This window comes from Camelina sativa, chromosome 9, assembly GCF_030686135.1.
Source record: "Camelina sativa cultivar CO46 ecotype springtype chromosome 9, ASM3068613v1".
Classification (NCBI taxonomy): domain Eukaryota; kingdom Viridiplantae; phylum Streptophyta; class Magnoliopsida; order Brassicales; family Brassicaceae; genus Camelina; species Camelina sativa.
In genome coordinates, this window is record NC_141888.1 from 7,730,051 (window position 1) to 7,749,584 (window position 19,534).

Here is a 19,534-nt window from a genome sequence, read left to right on the forward strand (position 1 = left end):
AACACACCTTTTTCATAGGATGAGTAATTTATCTTTATAACCGTGAACAATTAAAAAAAACTACATATTGATGAATAGGAGAATCATAATTTACAATATTAACAAAAACTTAATTATTTAAAAGTTTTTATTAGTTTTTTTTTGGGACAAAAATAAGATTTTATTAGTTTAAGAATTACATTTTGACCCTTAATGATAAATTTTAATGGTCTTAAGACCAATGACATTTTCTGTAAATACTTTTTTTTTTTTTAAGTGTAAAGTTCTATGTGTATTTCTCCCTTAATAGTGTAGATACTTGTTCATAAGATTTGGATTTATAATAATTTAAGTGAGTTTTTTCTTGTTTATGTTATAATTTTAATGTATTTCTCTAAGTTTTGAGATAAAAAATTCATCTTAGTTTTTTACTTATATTTTTAATTACATAAGTTAAAGTTTATGTACTATCACTTATGTACAACAAGAAAAAAAAATTATTTCGTCATAAGAATAGTAAACTAATGTTGATTTGATATTATTTACCTTAAAATAAATTATAAATTCTAGTAAAATATATTTTCATTCATCTTATAATAAGTAATGAACAATATGAAATAAATTGTAATATGACAATATTTAATATTTCGATGAAATAAAAATATTAAAAGTTGGGTTTCTGTCATCGATCTCATACAAATGATGGTCAATGGTCATATATTACTAGTCTCTGTGGATTGAGACTAATATCGAAGTATTTATACACTTAGCATGCTTCACGCAGACACAAACCTCGTTTTCGGTCATTATAATAAGCAAACTAACTTTGATGGCAACAAGCCAACAACGTAATCTTCCGTTTACATTTAAACAAATGCTATATTTATCGGAAAATTTAAAACATGAGTGATGGTTCAAAATTGTAGAAATAAATGAGTCAGTTCCTAGAATATCCATTTTATCGAGATCACAAACTGGTTTCCGTAATATACATTGGGATTTCAATATATGTATGATAATCGAAATTTCATAAAAAGAATAAATGTTCTTCAACAATGAGTTCTTTGGCGACTGACCAATGTGAAGTATGTCCCCGTAGGACCTTTTCCCAACAAGGAAGAGTGTGTTCCACATTCAGCAACTTCCCCTTTGTCTAAAACAATTATCATGTCACAGTTTTGAACCGTACTAAGCCTATGTGCAATCACAACACTTGTCCTTCCAACCATCAAACGCTCGAGTGCATCCTGTACCAAACGCTCTGATTGGCTGTCCAGAGCGCTCGTAGCTTCATCAAGGAGCAACACAGATGGGTTCTTCAAAACCGCACGAGCGATCGCAATCCTCTGTTTTTGACCGCCTGACAATTGTACTCCTTTGTCCCCGCAGTATGTGTCATAACCGTTCGATAGTGATGTAATGAAATCGTGAGCGTTCGCTGCCTTTGCCGCCTCAATAATCTCTGATTCATCAATCTTGTCAGATGCTTCTCCGTACATGATGTTCTCACGGATAGTCCCAGCAAACAACGTTGGCTCTTGGCTAACCAAAGCTATGTGTTGACGAAGCGATCTCAGATGATACGACCTTATATCACGGCCATCGATTTCCACAGTACCCTTTAACGGGTCATAGAACCGCTCGATCAAGCTTATTATTGTGGACTTCCCTGACCCGCTTGGACCCAAAATCGCTGTGGACTTTTCCTCGTTAATCTCAATAGATAAGTTCTTGAATATAAACACATCAGGTCGAGTTGGGTACACTAAGTCCACATTAGCAAATCTGATTTGTCCTTTTATGTTTTGTGGGACAAATCCATCCGGGTTCTCCGGATCAATGTTAGTGTAGCGATCTAACACTGCAAACACTGACCCAATCGCATCTGAGCCCTTGGCTAGATCCGTTGTCATGGCTCCAGCGTCCGCAATAACCCGACCAGTACTCACAAAGAGTATAAACAACTCAAAGAATGCTTTTGACTTGATCTCTCCATCAGCAATTAGTCTACCACCGTACCAATAATTCAAAACTGAAGTACACGTCATGAGGCTTCGAGAAGTTGCAAGCACAATCCCTGCTAACCATGATTGGCGGATGTTTTCTCTGTGTGGGGATTCTTGAACCTTTTTGAGCAATTTTAGGATCCGTTCTTGTGACGAGAATGCAGTGATGGTTCTGATGTTAGAGACGGCTTCTGCAGCTAGTTTGCTGCTCCCTTCTTGTGCTTTAATGGCTTTTTTGGATATGCTTTTGAGTACAATTCGTTGAGTGTAGAAACACGCAACAACCACAGGTTGTACCGCAATATTTACAATGGCTAATTTCCAAGCAATGACCAAACCAAGTGTGCAAGCTATGCTCACTGCTGATATAGTTTGTACTAACAATGATACGCGTTCACCGACAACAGATCTCACCTGACATAACAAAAAGTTATAAGATATCGTATAACCTCTATAAATTAATACCTTGATAAATCAATACTCCTTCCGTATTTATTTACTTGTTATTCTAGAGAATTTCATGTAGATAAAGAACTTGTGTAAATTAACAACTTTAACCTCACAAATCATGTAGATAAAGAACTTGTGTAAATTAACAATTATGTTACTTATTGTGTTTGTTTAACAAGGTTATATTTGAAACTTTATTGCAAATGTTATATTGAAAAATGAGAATGACAAGTAATCTAAAACAAAAAAAAAAATCTCTATAGAATGACAAATAATAAAAACCAGAGGGAGTATATTTTTCCGGTCTCAAACTGATTTTTTGGTTTAATTATTTTTATATGTATAAATTATAACTCAATAAATTATGACTAACTAATTAATTTATTAGGTTTTACTGTATTTGGTAACATAAAATTTTAAAAAATAAAGTTGTCTCACAGGGTTTAAATTAGTAAGACAGAAGACATACCACGTTTGCGTCTGTTGCTAGTCTAGAGCAAATTGCACCACTTGAGTTCTCGTCTTCATCAAACCAGCTTACTTCAAAGGTCAATAGCTTGGAGAGAATATTTTCTCGGATACGTTTCGTTAGGTATTCACCCATGTAACCAAAACTATAATGTTGAATGATACTGGTCAAAAAACACAACACAGCTAGGCCTACAAAAAGCAACACGTAGATCCTTGTTTTTTCCTTCATTTCATCATGACTCGTTAGAAAATACACTGACACCATTGATCCTGAAGCATATGCGTACACTGGTTGTAAAGCCCCATATAAGACTGCACTTATGCAACCATACAATGTATGTTTCCACTCTGGTTTATTCATCGCCATCAATCTCTTAAAAGATGGCACATGCTTCTTCTTATCCTTCGGAATTTCACCAGGATCATTTGTATCAATGTTTGAAGTTAAGAACAAGTTAGACTGGCTTTGAATAGACAATCTTGGACTATACTTCACATCTTTACTTAAAATTGAGAATGGACTATCTCCCATACCTACGCTAATGTTATCATCTGATTCTTCATTTTCAATCATCTGTAAGCGCACTAGAGAAGTGTATTGACCATCTAAGTTCTCCATGAGGTCTTCGTGTGATCCAGTTTCTACAATGTGACCATTGTGGAATACACATATAACATCAACATTACGAATAGTAGAGAGACGGTGGGCAATAACAATAGTTGTACGACCAATAGAGGCATTGTCTAAGGCTTCCTGAACTGCTCTTTCGGATTATGAGTCTAATGCGCTTGTTGCCTCGTCTAAAAGGAGAATTGTTGGTGACTTGATTATGGCACGTGCAATTGCAATTCTCTGCTTCTGACCCCCTGACATTTGCACTCCCCTCTCCCCAACCTTTTTGCGTAACAAATAAACTATATATACATCTTGAACCAACTAAAAAAGAAGAGAACATAATCAGTATTTTTCTAAAAATGGAATCTAACCTGAGTTTTGTAACCAAGAGGAAACTGAGAAATGAAATCATGAGCATTTGAAGACTTTGCGGCTTCCACTACTTCATCCATGGATGCATCCTCTTTACCAAATAATATATTTTCCTCTACTGATGTGGCGAAGAGTGTTGGCTCTTGGCTAACAAGACCCATTTGTGATCTCAACCATTTTACTTGCAATTTGTCAATGGACACACCATCAATGAGAATCTCTCCTGCGATCGGATCGTAAAATCTTTGTAAAAGTGATATCACAGTTGATTTTCCTGATCCGCTTCCTCCCACCAGGGCTACAGTTTTCCCAGATGGAACTCTTAAACAAAAGTCATTAAAGATTGGTGTCTCGGGTCTAGATGGGTACATGAACTTCACATTCTTAAACTGGACTTCTCCTTTAATTTTCTCAAGAATTTGACCTTCTAGGTTCTGTGAATCAATGTCAGGAACTCTGTTTATCACTTTGACAATCCTTTCCACCGCTACAACTGCCTCTGAGAATTCTTTGAGATTCGACAAACCTCGACCAAGTGATCTACCCAAAATAAGATACCAAAGATCAAAACTACAATAAGATAATCAAAAGGCCTTAGACATGAATACTTACGTGCCACCGTAAGTGATGCAAATGGTGACTGCGAAGATAGTACCGCCTTTAGCGCCATGGTACATTACCATCCGGCTTCCATACCAAGTCATGAACCCCCAGATTGCATAACTTATACCATTGCTCCCGATGGCGATTCCTTTAGCTAGTCCTTGTCTCAGCCCTAGCTTCAATGAGCCTTGAAGCGCAGCTGAGAATTTTGCTACCATCTTTCTCTCACTACCAAATGCATAGACGGTTCGCACCAACGAGATAGCTTGTTCGGCAATAGAACCAGCTTCAGTGTACTCTTCGCGTATTTTTCTCGAGATGCTGATAAGGGCTCGTCCGCACATCAGTCCAGGGATCAAGAGGAGGATAAAGAACGGCAAGCCTACGATTGTGAGTCTCCACAACATGATGAAACTCACGATGTAGCTTGCCACAAACGCTGATGCATTCATCAAAAAGTTTGGTAACTGTTTGAAATAAATAAACATATTTCACTTGTGAGACCTTTTCACTAAAAGATAAGAATTAGTAATTTAGGATATAGAGAGATATATAGGTTAGAACCTTTTCACTTAGGACGTCTTGGATGAGAAGAGTGTCACTGGAGACACTGGTGATAACGTCAGAAGTGCTTGTTACATTAAGATCAAAGTAACTCACATCTTGTCTTAACACTGCTCTTAAGTACTTCCCTCTCATTCTTGATGCTTGTCTCTCCCCTGTCCTTGTCCAGCAATATCCTTCTGTTTTGTTTGTATTTGGAAAACCATCCACAAATTTAATTTAATTACTTCTAAATTAACTAAATTTAATTTTCTTTGTTTTCAGAAAGAATAAAACACTATCTAAAAGACTTACCAACGAAACATATCACCCAAGATGCGCAAGCGACATAAAGCAAAGCTACAGCATTCTGTTAATTACCCAACGTGTACCAAAAAGTCGAAGATACATTATGATAAAGAAATAAAATTAAAGAAAAAAATAATAATTACAATAATATATTTACATATATATTTTATGCTCAAATGCTTTCATCTCAGAACCAATTAGCAATAAATGTAAAAACTGATCCATATATTTTATCTATTAGAATTAGGTGTACACAATTCTCATAATTCCTAACATAAATATATGTTTATACTAGTAGTCACTAGTAGTCTCATAATTAGCAATAAATTTAGTTTACGTTATTTTTGGATATTTTTTTTTGATCATCAACATCCTTTTTTTTTCTGACCTCAAAACACCATATCTTATTAAGCCGGTTCAAATAGGATAGTCTCGTGAGCTAACCATTCCGGAACCTGCGGATTTACATAGGAAAAGAAAGATCCTCATGCTCAAGCCGCTTTTGCAAGACGAACGACACAGACATTGTTCAATCTAGGTATACATCCAATAGAAAACATAGAAAACCTCCTTTGATAAGACTGAAAAGAATCTAATTCCAAAGTAAACGCTGGCCGGTTTTTTGACTCATCTATGACACTTAAAATCTATTGACAATCTATCTCAAAATGAACCATATCATATCCCAGAGAGAGAGAGCACTTTCCATGGCCCAGCATAGAGAGAGAGCATTTTCATTGAAAACTTAAAACGACAACTAAATTAAAACAGAGGGAATATTACATTGTTATAGGAGTCACATAAACTTTGTGAGAGTTATAGATATGCAATCATTACATATTGATATATTTTCTTATATATGTAATATTTCTAAATACTATTATTAATCATTCATTGCATTACTATAAATATTATGAAAGTTACAAAAATGAGAGTTAATTAGTAAAACATACGGGACTGATGAGACATAATAGAAAAGTTAATAAAAAATATGTCAGGTTTATAAAAATACATTATTGTGAATTAATAACTAAAATAGTATATTGTTTTCACTATATATTCAAAAGTTATATATTATAAATATAGATCTATGAACGGGCATCTTAGCTAGTCAAATCATGAATTTAAATATATATTCACTTCTCTCTTTAAACAGAAATATATACAATTATATTATATCTTTATCAAAAAAATATATTTAATTCTCATTTAGTTATTTAGATATTATATATTAAAATATACTTGAGTTTAATTTAAATGGATTGAAAATGAAATAAAATAATGTAATATCAAGATCATGTGAATTATTTATATTAAAGTGTGGAAATAAAACAGCCACTTATTAGTCGACATTTTCCTATACAACCCATATATATATATATATGTATATTAATCTTATATCCGTAAAACTATTTAATCATCAAATTATTTGTTAGCGAAAATTTTATTATGTTAATTCAATTGAATAAATTTGTTACGCTAAAAATTAAAAGAAACAAAATGACACTTGTGAAAGAAGAGAACATCAAATGACAATCTTTTGCAGCTTTCCAAAATAAAACTTTACTTTATTATTAGATAATATAATATAGTAAGATTTCTTTCAATTCCAACTCTAGAATCTGACGCCCAACATCATTATAATTTAAAATTCATTTAAAATCAAATACACATGACATTATTTATTTTCTTCTATAAATATTTTAAAATGATTGCATAAATCATCAAAATATGAACAATAGAAAAAAAAATTTACATTTTTGGAAAAAATATTCAAGACATAGTAAGACAATATTTCTTCTCAAGTTAGGAACTTTCCAAAAACGGATGATCCCGAAAAACGATACTATTGTTACCGATGTTTTCTTGTTCGTTGGAGATTGATTCGAGGATAGAATAGAAAGTAAATGTTTTAGTTTTCACAATACAGTAAAACCTCTATAAATTAATAAACACTATAAATTAATAAATTTTGCTGGTTCCAAGTCGGACCAATGTAAAAATTATATAATATTCGATAAGATAACAAGATAATATTTTTTTTGAAATCTCCATGTAAAATATGGTCCCAATAATATCATAAATTAATAATCATGTAAATTTTTATATATATATATATATATTATAGAGTATGTTTCTCCTAAAGCTCATTTCTATAGAACAATAATTGTAATGTTGTATTTTCAAACTATAATAATATCTCTAAAATATTTTATAACATGTCATACAAATAATTAAATTTAAAAGTTTTAATTTTTAGATATGCACCATTTACAGTTTGATAATTTGACAGATTATAAAAATAGGAGAATTGATATTATTATTCATAAATTTGAATTTATGTATGTCATGTGTTTAAGTCAATTTGTCTATAGTATTTGTAATCTATTGTCAATAATGCTTTCTAAATATTACAAGTTCAATTCCTAAACCATAAAATTTAGAACATCCGAAAGTTTAATCTTATTTTGATATAGTTGTTCCAATTCATAATTTTTCAAACTTTAAACAATTAAGAATATATCTATAATTGTGAAGTGACCTTAGTGCAGTGGCAGGAGGTAAGTCCAATTGTCGAAGGCACCATCACACCAGGGATCGAGTCCCGCTCCCTACGAATGTAGGGATTTGGCTAATGAGTCAGCCAGTTGTGGCCCAATGGTTGACAAAAATATATATATATCTATAAATTAATAATTATTAATTTACACTATCAAATAATAATTATTAATTTATAGATAAATTAATATCACTATAAATTAATAAAATGTCTTGGTCCCAACATTATTAATTTATAGAGGTTTTATTGTAGTCTGAAAGATGATATGTTTGTATGGTAATATGTTGTTTTTAGAAAACTAACTTTATAGAATGTTTGAGCCTTTAAGAAGGAGAACGGATTGAAATCAAATATTAATGATCATAAATTCGCAAGTGTGTCAAAATAATAAGTTAAAAATGAGAAGTAATATAAACAAAAATGAAAATTGAGGAAATAGTGGGTATATGGCAATGCATAAAATGATGGTATTATTTCAAAACAAAACATAACTGATTATGTTCATAATTTATTCTGAAATTCCTAATATGAAAACTTCTAAATTTAATGTAATTCAAAAATACCATAACGTTTGAAATAGTAAGTGTGAATCAAACAAAATAATTATAGAATTAGATCAAAATCATCTCATAATCTTATGTAATTTTTCAGAAATCAAGCTCAAAATTTTAATTTCACATAAACAATTTTTAAAAAATTTAAACTAATTTACTTAAATAATACATACCAACCATCTTACTTAAATTTGATTCCATTTGTGCCCCAGAAAATTATATAAGATTCAAACACAGAAATTAAACCCAAGAATTCAAAACTATAAATTTAATTAAATGTTGGTATATAATTCCAAGATGAAACCAATCACAGACTGATAAAAGGTGGCTTTAGATTTTTGGGGGTTGCATATGTTTCTGATTAAAGAAGGAAGGAAATGTAGAATTATAGATGGTTTTTTTTCTTTTTGGTTTTATGGGCCTGTAGTTAATTAGGTCTAAACTGTAGTTAATTAGGTCCAAACAAAAAAATTTACAGGTGTCAGAAATATAGTAAGCCAAGTGTCATCTCTTTAGCAAAAGTTGAGAAAAACCTTTTCATATTATATAAGATATCACTATAAATTAATAAAATGTCTTGGTCCCAACATTATTAATTTATAGAGGTTTTATTGTAGTCTGAAAGATGATATGTTTGTATGGTAATATGTTGTTTTTAGAAAACTAACTTTATAGAATGTTTGAGCCTTTAAGAAGGAGAACGGATTGAAATCAAATATTAATGATCATAAATTCGCAAGTGTGTCAAAATAATAAGTTAAAAATGAGAAGTAATATAAACAAAAATGAAAATTGAGGAAATAGTGGGTATATGGCAATGCATAAAATGATGGTATTATTTCAAAACAAAACATAACTGATTATGTTCATAATTTATTCTGAAATTCCTAATATGAAAACTTCTAAATTTAATGTAATTCAAAAATACCATAACGTTTGAAATAGTAAGTGTGAATCAAACAAAATAATTATAGAATTAGATCAAAATCATCTCATAATCTTATGTAATTTTTCAGAAATCAAGCTCAAAATTTTAATTTCACATAAACAATTTTTAAAAAATTTAAACTAATTTACTTAAATAATACATACCAACCATCTTACTTAAATTTGATTCCATTTGTGCCCCAGAAAATTATATAAGATTCAAACACAGAAATTAAACCCAAGAATTCAAAACTATAAATTTAATTAAATGTTGGTATATAATTCCAAGATGAAACCAATCACAGACTGATAAAAGGTGGCTTTAGATTTTTGGGGGTTGCATATGTTTCTGATTAAAGAAGGAAGGAAATGTAGAATTATAGATGGTTTTTTTTCTTTTTGGTTTTATGGGCCTGTAGTTAATTAGGTCTAAACTGTAGTTAATTAGGTCCAAACAAAAAAATTTACAGGTGTCAGAAATATAGTAAGCCAAGTGTCATCTCTTTAGCAAAAGTTGAGAAAAACCTTTTCATATTATATAAGATATGTAAACACATATCGTCATTTGTTCTTGCTAAGACCTAAAACAAAGAAAATAGAGTAAAGAGGAGAGAAAAACCTTTATGATGGCATGCATGAAGGTTTCATTTCCGGAGGAACCACCAATGTCATTCAGTAGCAGGCCGATGATGAAAAATATTATAGGAGTGATGACTCCATCACCGATGGCTCCGAGTAAACCTCGTCCCATCAGTATCAAATCCACACCATCCGCGTGCATGAATATCGATCTTATGTTTTGAAAACACTTCATCTTCTTCCTCTCCTTTTGTTTCTTTTTTTCTGTTTCGGAAAAGAAAATCCAAAAAAACACCTTGACTTTAGGGAAACGACAGAACACAAAGTCCCCTTTTCTTTAGCAACAAGTGGCACTATTAATGAGGAGCCATAACTTTGTGTTAAAATATACTTATTTTTTGTGGATTTTCTCGTCTGATGTAATTTGTTAATTCACGTCGTCCTCCTCGGTCGTTTTATATAACAACTCTGAGAGAGGGAGAGAGAGATCGCTGGCCTTTTAATATTGATGACATGTATTTGTTATACCCATTCAAAAAGGTTCAATCATTATGTATATAATATATCCTATTTGGCTTTTTTTTTGTTAAAAGGCTTGCAAATTAAATGCAAAGGTAATACAAGGATATGACTTTGAGGTCATATAGTTTTTGAAAGTAGTTAAAAGGATAAGAACACACAAGTGTATTCTAGATTACATAAAGAGAAATCAAAGAACTACGGTGCTTAACCACGACCACCGCGGCCACCACAACCATGTTTGCCATGTCTTCCAACCGTAGTCCATTCATTCTCTTGAACTTTTTGCGTAGGTTTTATCGACCTCCCTCCTCGACATACTGGAACTGAAGTAATCTCAGGCAAAGCTAAAGAAGCAGTAGGAGTCCAAGGTGCCACAAACATAATGCAATCATCAAACATAATGCCATAGACCACGCTCCAACACGCAAGTTCTAGTATACACATGTGGGATGTGAAAAGGAAACGAGGAGTCACCTAATTTACGAGTGAAGATCTTACACTTCTTACCCCAAATCCTGTTAGCAACAGCATGTATGACACCTCGAGATGGTGTATAACATCTAATAAGCTGACCAACCAAAAATTCCTTCTGATTTTCTAATCCCTGCGCTAAAACATGATTAGGAATCTCGACCATGGGAGTACCATCCTCCAAATAAGTTGGTGATGTTGTACGATAAAGATTGCGAATTTTTGGGTCCATTTTTGCTGCCCATAGGAACCGTAATTGACTTTGAACTCTGGTGGAAGTATGTCAGAAGGTGAACTTACATTACCTGTGATCTTTGCAGTCTCGGATGAAAGGCAAAATTCAGGGATTGGATCTTTTAAATCCAAAGGAATTTTTAGAGGCTTTCCCCAAGCTCCTAGAGAAGGAACAAATGGAACAAGAGATTTTACCTCAGAGACATCAGCCGGAGCGTAATCTGTCACTTGAGCTGCAGACTCTGTGATAACATTGGAGGCATCAACAACACATGTGGGTCGAACCGAAGACATTCCAGGTAAGATTGGAATCTCCCCAGTGACAGATTCAATCGGCAAGGAGGTTGTAGAGTGAAGAAGCGAACTCGGACTCGACGCATTACGTTGGTCCGGTTATATCGCTGTCGTGATGTCAAGTTCAGTCACCATCAAAGAGGAAGACAACAAACAGATAGAGGAGGAGAAGAAGAAGAGAGGCTCGCCAGTTGTCAGTGAGAGCAGACGGCAGAACCCGCCGGAAAAGGGATCGAGATTTGAATAGGGTTTTCTCCTCGGTTAATGTGCCAGAGAGAAAAGAGAAACCATTATATTATTTCTAATTTGTCTAATCTTCCGCTATGATTATAATCCAGATCTATTTGGCTATTTTATATATTTAATTTTATTCACGTTAACTTTATTTTTACATTTTTCATGTCAAATTTTGTGTTAGAAAACGTTTTGCATCAAATTTTGTCATCGCAGAGGAAACTACCGTGACTAGCTAAGAAAAAATAAACATTTGTTGCTAACCTAGGCACGGCTTTGGCCCCTGTTAGTAGTATATCAAGATTTTTGTAAATCTTCAGTGAATACATATAATATATTATAACATTCATTGATAATCTAGGCATGGCTTAATTAGTATATATTAAGAACTTATTTTGTGAATTTTCAGTGAATGGTCATATAAGTTCTCTATACCATGAACATGGTCATTCTCTATGTTAAGTTCTCCTCCCACCCAGCCAAATTAAGTCTACGTACGTACGAAACCGTAGCAAGCTATTGTGACTCTTTCTTCTTTTATACTTTTTATCTCGGTTTCCGTGAACGTTGAACCTTGAAAACTGAAGTAATGATTTCATTTAGCATTAGAAACTACAACGTTCAATTTTATACAGTCAACATATCTCATAATTTAGACACAATGAAATAACAATGTTGTACACTAAGATATCTCATATTTTCGTGTCTCTTATCGTACTTGTGAATCTGAAAACTTATTTTGATCGGGAAAGAAAAGACAAATTCAATTGATTGCGACTTGAATCTTATTTTTGGTCGACAATTCTATAGTATCTTATTCATGTTACACGTTTGTAGAGTAGCCAACCGAAGGCCAATTTGACCATTTAAATATATATCAGTTCATCAATATTCAATGTATCATTGACTTTAGCTGTCTTTATAAATCACTGACCATTAGAATTATATTATACATCATGTAACTTTAAATAGAAAATGTTTGAGTTACATCAATACATCATGTATCTTTAATTAGAATTATACTTATATAATTAGACATATTATGGCATTTAATAAAATTATATTATCTTTAAATAGAAATTTTTTGATCTTTTGATCCATAATTTTCATTCGTCTGAATTTAATTAACTTCTGATAATACGAATTTGTAACGTGTAAAACAAATTTCTCATAATTTGTATATAGTAATTTCGAGTTTTAAAGATTTTTTTTCCAACTAATTTTTTCTTTTTCTTTATTAGAGCACACATAAAACCCAAGTTCTTATAATATTTTTAGTTATTGTAGATTAAAATAAGTTAAACATAGATAACAAAAATAAAGACTCGAAAGATTAATTCTAGACATGCACGCAGCTTTGTTACGACTTACGACCTTCTGCTGCTACCAATTAAGGGATGTGAGAGATGTACGTGGGCTTCCATAACTTTTAATATTTCACACTTGTTTTTTGCTTTAATAGTTATGTCTCAAATTGTTGGATAATTAATGGTTTTTTCCGCCAATTAATCCATCATTATAAAAGATGTTTAATGTAAACGATTTCTTATAATGACATTTATTTTTTAAAATAAAAATGATTTCGATAAAATGTTTGCACAAACAACGATTCTATGACATGGTTCTTCTTATAACACTTGAATTCACCAGAGTTAGTTTTGCATATACGACATTTGCGTGGTGGACATGTTCTCCTCACAACCCACGACATTACCAAGAATGATTTCAAATGTGTAACATTATGAAACTTCGGATAAACATTGCATCCAATAACTTATAAGCTGAAGCAGTGCTTCTTGGAAATCGAAGCACTAAGTTAAACATTGCATCTTTTCAGGTATTATAGAATGGACTAGTTTTATTGAGTTCTGTTTCATAGATCAAGACATACATATATATAGTTATTAGCTTTGACATATTGCTAACACGACATAATGTAAATTTTCCTAAACAAATAAGAAAATAGCTTTTACAATAAGTAATATCAAGATCTACACTATAATTCGGGTTGGGTTTCGCTTCATTAACGGATTTTACGATCCATATTACTTGGTCCGCAAGATACACATCTTACTTCCCTAATACTCCCCCGCACGGCAAAGGTGTGACGCAAAACGCAAACTATGCAACCACAAAGCGAAACACCTATGTCGTGGACATCATGTCGAGGACGGACAAATCATGTCAACAAAATCCTCAGGGTATAATTTTCAATCTTGAGAAAAAGAGTGGAACTTCAGCTAGTCTTCGATTTTGGTAAAAGGGAATAATAACATCCTGTGGGCGCAACTCTTGCAGCTCCATAAACAATTATCCTTATCTTGGACAGTCGACAAATCGGAATAATAATAACCTAAACATGAGCGCTCCAACGAACTCTCAATTCCCCTAATGGTTAAACCATAACCAAACTCCCCCGTAATAAAGGAAACTAAAAGAAAATATAAGAAATATTCTAGACTCTAGAATAAATCCCATAAAAATAAACAACTATCTGTGAAAAACCCAAACCCTTAAAACATAAAAAATCCTCAAAGATCTGCCATCAATTCTTGTGTTAAACCAAACCATGAACTAAAGAATAAAACCAAAACGTTAACTTATAATAATAAAAAATAATTATGAAACAATCATGTGGACGTCAAAGTACATCTTGCTTCAAGTCATCATCTTGATCGTCAACCCATCATCTCCTTTCATGATCATTAAGATCACAAAGTTATCACAGCGAAATTAAGAAAACATTTAGATCCACAAGATCGCCTGTTCTGATACCTAGGCCCGACCCGCGACACATTCCTAAGACACATTTGTATTGGGCCTCAATTTTAGTTTTTTGTAATACAATTTGGCCTAAAAAAAGAAAATGATTGCAAATATAGGCTCCATTTTTCTGAAAGTTAAAGATTTAATCTTAATTTTAAAATTTTATCAATTTGTTATTGTAAAAATAGGCTCCTTCTTAAACAAGTTTTAAGATTTGATTTTAAGTTTAAATATTATATATATAACCTATAATAAAATTATTGTGTATTGGGCCCCGTATTATGCTAGGCCAGCACTACTGATACCATGTCAAGTATTATAGAATAAAATAGTCTTATGCTGGACCAGTACTACTGATACCATATCAAATATTATAGAATAGAATAGTCTTATGCTGGGCCGGCAATCAATGGAGGATCCACGTAGAGCTTAGGAGGGTCAACTGACCGGGTAAAATGTTAAAATAATATTGTTTTACATTAAAGTTGTAAATTTCCAGTAGCATAGTTGGTCTTCCTTTAATATGTTGAACCCCCAAACCTATGTTCGACTCCTGCATACTACACCAATAGTAAAAAATTTCTCCTGGGTCCGCCACTGCTGGCAATGCTAAACACTACAAAAGAGATCAGCTTATTTGGAATATATAGGCTGTGAATCGTATAGCCACTTATGAGAAAAAAAAATCGGATGAAAACTAGATTCATTAGTTAAAAACGAAAAAATTGATTATTCATGTTTTCATCTATGTGATGAATAATGAAGAGAAAAACAAAAAAGTATTCCTGCACTCTACAGGAAAAGAACAAGATAAAAACTATTCATTTCTTTCTAAAAAAAAAACACTATTCATTTCTATATCTTTTTTCTATCCATTTTCATCTCATTAATTTCATGGATAATCATTTACATCCTTAGTGAGTCGTGGAGCGAAGATCACACACAAAAAAAGCAAGTTTTTTCTCCTTTTTCAATATATATATGGACAAACTTTCTCCTTTGTCAATATAAGAAAGTTTAAACGTGTTTATTTAATAAAATATCAGATTTCATTTTCTTATATAATTTAATCTTAAAAGAAACTACATTAAATCAAACTATTAAACAAGATTAACTAATTAAATCAACCTGTTGACAAAAAAAAAATTAAATCAACCTATTAATATGAACTCAATTGGTGTTGGTAATATTACCTTCATTCTTTTTGGGTCATATTTGTGATTTGTCTCATGGACTTAGTGTATTGTGACATCTGTTGGTATCAAAATAGGAAAATAACCTGAGTTTTGTAAACATCGGGGAACTGAGATATGAAACTATGAGTGTAGAAGATAACAAGGCCCAAACCCAAGTCCAACAACAACAAACCCAAGTCCATCAGCATCAAAGTTTGATCGACAATGAGACAAAGCCTCAACGGTCAAAACAGAGTTGCAGAGCTAGTACGAAGAAGGATGTCGTCTTCTCTCATCCAAAAAGATTTGAGCTTCTGGAATCCTCTTCTGATGACTCACCTTAATACAGCTATCCATAGAGATAAGTTTTGCTTTTGTAGGCTTCTAGAGCTCTCTCTCTCTCTCTCTCTCTCTTTGTATATAAAGGATGTAAAACCCTAATGTAAGATTAAGCAAAATACAAGTTATTCAGCAAACTCCTCTGTTCTCTAAATCCTTTCATGGTATCTGAGCCACTGTAACCCTAACAGGTGAAAACAATGGCTGCCACTTACCTGTTTCCCGACAATGTCTATATCACTAGCTCAGTCACTCTGAAGCTAACTGCCAACAACTATCTTCTGTGTAAAACACAATTTGAGTCTCTCCTTTCCAGTCAAAAGCTTATCGGCTTTGTCAATGGTGCCGTCAATGCACCAGCTCAGACTCGCCTCATCGTCAATGGCGAAGTCACCAGTGAAGTCCCCAATCCCCAATACGATTCATGGTTCTGGACCGACCAACTTGTTCGCTCGTGGCTGTTTGGTATGTTGTTAGAGGAAGTCCTCGGTCATGTTCACAGTCTCACCACGTCCCATGAGATCTGGATGTCCCTCGCAGAAAACTTCAATAAAAGCAATGTAGCTCGTGAGTTCTCTCTCCGCTTCAGTCTCCAGCTTCTCTCTAAAAAGGATAAGTCCCTTTCCACTTACTGTCGTGAGTTTAAGTCTGTGTGCGACTCGTTGAGCTCCATTGGAAAACCTGTAGATGAGTCTATGAAGATCTTCGGTTTCTTGAATGGTTTAGGCCGTGAGTATGATCCTATTGCGACAGTGATACAAAGTTCTTTAAGTAAGCTACCACCTCCGACTTTCAATGAGGTTCAAGGATTCAACAGCAAGCTGTAGTCATACGAAGATAACAATGCTGTCACACCTCACATCGCTTTCATGACAGAGAAGAACTGTGGTGCTCCTCAGTACACTCCAAGTCAGAGAGATCGTGGTCGCTTTGGTCAGAACCAAGGCAGAGGAGGCCACACTACAAGAGGTCGAGGGTTCCCACATCATCAAAGTGCCTCACCAACGCAGGGAGAGAGACCAGTGTGTCAAATTTGTGGACGAGTTGGACACACAGCTCTGAAATGTTACAATCGCTTTGACAACGACTACCAAAGTGAAGCGACGACTCAAGCATTCTCCTCTCTGCGTGTCTCTGATGATAGTGGCAGAGAATGGCATCCAGACTCCGGTGCCACAGCTCATGTCACCACATCGACCTCTGCTCTCCAAGAATCAACACCATATGAGGGAAATGACGCAGTGATGGTTGGAGATGGAGGTTACCTGCCCATCACACACATCGGATCCACCACCATTTCCTCCTCTAAAGGTAACATACCACTAAATGAGGTGTTAGTGTGTCCTGATATGAAAAAATCTCTTCTATCTGTATCAAAATTGTGTGATGATTACCCATGGCATGTTCTTTGATTCTAACAAGGTCTATATCGTCGATTTAACCACCTAGAAAGTGGTGGCAAAGGGTCCTCGTAAGGAAGCCCTTTATGTGTTGCAGAATAAGGAGCATGCAGCGTTCTACTCAAACCGGCAATGTGGAGCTGATCTCAATACTTGGCATCGTCGGTTAGGACACTCAAACTCCAAGATTCTTCAACACCTTCAAAACATCAAGGAAATCGAAGTCAACAAGAGCAGAATGTCCCCTGTTTGTGAGCCTTGCCAGATGGGGAAGAGTACTAAGTTGCAGTTTTGTTCTTCTGATTCTAGAGCTTTGAAACCCCTGGATCGAGTCCATTGTGATCTTTGGGGTCTCTCACCTATTGTATCAAACCAAGGATTCAAATATTATGCCGTTTTTGTTGATGATCACTCTCGCTTCTCTTGGTTCTATCCTCTGCGCTTGAAATCTGAGTTTATGTCTGTCTTTATTACATTCCAAAAGCTTGTTGAAAATCAGCTCAATACAAAGATAAAGATCTTTCAAAGTGATGGTGGGGGAGAGTTTACAACCAATGCATTGAAAGCTCACCTTGCAGAACATGGGATCAAACACCAGATATCTTGCCCCTACACTCCTCAACAGAATGGAGTTGCAGAAAGAAAGCATAGACATCTGGTAAAGCTTGGTTTGTCCATGTTATTTCACAGTCAAACACCTCTCAAATACTGGGTAGAAGCTTTTTTCACAGCCAACTATCTTGTCAGCCTTCTACCATCATCAGTCCTACACAACAACAATCCTCATGAAACACTTCTCCAACAGAAGGTGGATTACTCCTTTCTCAGAGTCTTTGGCTCAGCTTGCTATCCTTGCTTAAGACCTTTGGCAGAAACAAAGTTTGATCCCAGATCCTTGCAATGTGTGTTTCTGGGATACAGCAATCAGTACAAGGGGTATCGTTGTTTATATCCTCCAACTGAGAAGGTTTACATATCTCGTCATGTTATCTTTGATGAAAGCTGTTTCCCATTCAATGAAAAATTCAAGCATTTGTCTCAGGCATATCAAACACCATTGCTACAGGCTGGGCGAGCTTCAGAACCATGTACTACACCAAAAGAACTAGCTCCTGCACAACTACTGCCTAAACCGATCATTGATATTGCACCAGCTCAACCTGCATAACCCACAATACCTGCAATTGAGGTTGACAATCCGAACCATGAATCAGACTCAGATACAGAAGATGGTGAAAATGAAGCAGAGGAGGCTCCAATACCCTATCCTATTCTACCAAACAATCAACATTCTATAAAAACAAGAGAAAAGGATGGCATTCATAAACCAAAACCTCGGTATGTCCTACTAGCATCAAAGTTTACTGCTGATGAACCGAAGAGTATTGTTTTTGCAATGCAACACCCGGGGTTGAATAGTGCAGTCATGGATGAGATTGGTCGTATACACATGCTGCATACATGGGATTTGGTCCCTCCTACTGAGGATATGAAACATATTGTCCTCCAAATGAGTCTTTAAAACCAAGCACAAGCCTGATGGAACAGTAGACAAGCTGAAAGCAAGACTTGTCGCAAAGGGATTTGATCAAGAGGAGGGACTTGACTATCTCGAGACACCCATCGCACCACTTGCGAACCAACACACACCGACGCTCACGACATCACTTCTGTCAATCTCTCCTCATCCAAACCTAACTCCAGCTGTCCTCCTAGGACCCAAACACACAATAACATGCTGGTGTCGACCGACACCACCTTGGTGTCGCTTGACACCCCAACTTTACCACAAAACCGTTTATACCAGACCACAATACAAACACGTGATTAAATCACAAACCAACCGTTAATTTCACAAACACACCATTGGATATGAAGCTTATAGCACCACGAAACTACCTACCAAAATTTAGCCAAATCGGACTTCGTTTCATCCTCCAAACATTGACCCAAAGTAGCCTTCCCGAACCAGTTCGCGCTGTTCATCCGCAGGTGTTGGTGTCGACCGACACCACAATGGTGTCGAACGACACCGACCCAGAAATCACGATCCGAGCCTCTCTTCAAGCTCCTTCTCGCTGTAAAATCCTAATCCTTCACAACCATCTATTCCCTAATCGATTAAACATC

General features: G+C 34.4%; 2 protein-coding genes and 1 long non-coding RNA gene across 3 annotated transcripts; 1 reads left to right on the forward strand and 2 right to left on the reverse strand.

Moving 5' to 3' along the window:
- Positions 1–904: 904 nt before the first annotated feature.
- Positions 905–10,321, reverse strand: LOC104710681 (ABC transporter B family member 22). The gene is given in 7 exon segments (XM_010427315.3): positions 905–2,399; positions 2,905–3,801; positions 3,894–4,434; positions 4,507–4,964; positions 5,062–5,240; positions 5,356–5,410; positions 10,010–10,321. Coding segments are annotated over 7 exon segments (3,696 nt in total). The 5' UTR covers positions 10,205–10,321; the 3' UTR covers positions 905–1,028.
- Positions 10,322–10,461: 140 nt separating this feature from the next.
- LOC104710682 (uncharacterized) lies at positions 10,462–11,815 on the reverse strand. Its single transcript, XR_015567068.1, has 2 exons — positions 10,966–11,815; positions 10,462–10,835 (listed from the first exon to the last, which is right to left on the reverse strand). It is a non-coding gene; the product is annotated as an uncharacterized LOC104710682 (long non-coding RNA).
- Positions 11,816–16,204: 4,389 nt separating this feature from the next.
- On the forward strand, positions 16,205–16,831 carry LOC147937884 (uncharacterized). Its single transcript, XM_087465323.1, has one exon. The coding sequence runs from the start codon at positions 16,205–16,207 to the stop codon at positions 16,829–16,831; it is 627 nt and encodes a 208-aa protein (XP_087321449.1).
- The last annotated feature ends 2,703 nt before the right edge of the window (positions 16,832–19,534 follow it).

Bases quoted from the DNA above. Each gene is read 5' to 3' on its own strand.
- LOC147937884 (XM_087465323.1), top strand. From the start codon at position 16,205: ATGGCTGCCACTTACCTGTTTCCCGACAATGTCTATATCACTAGCTCA.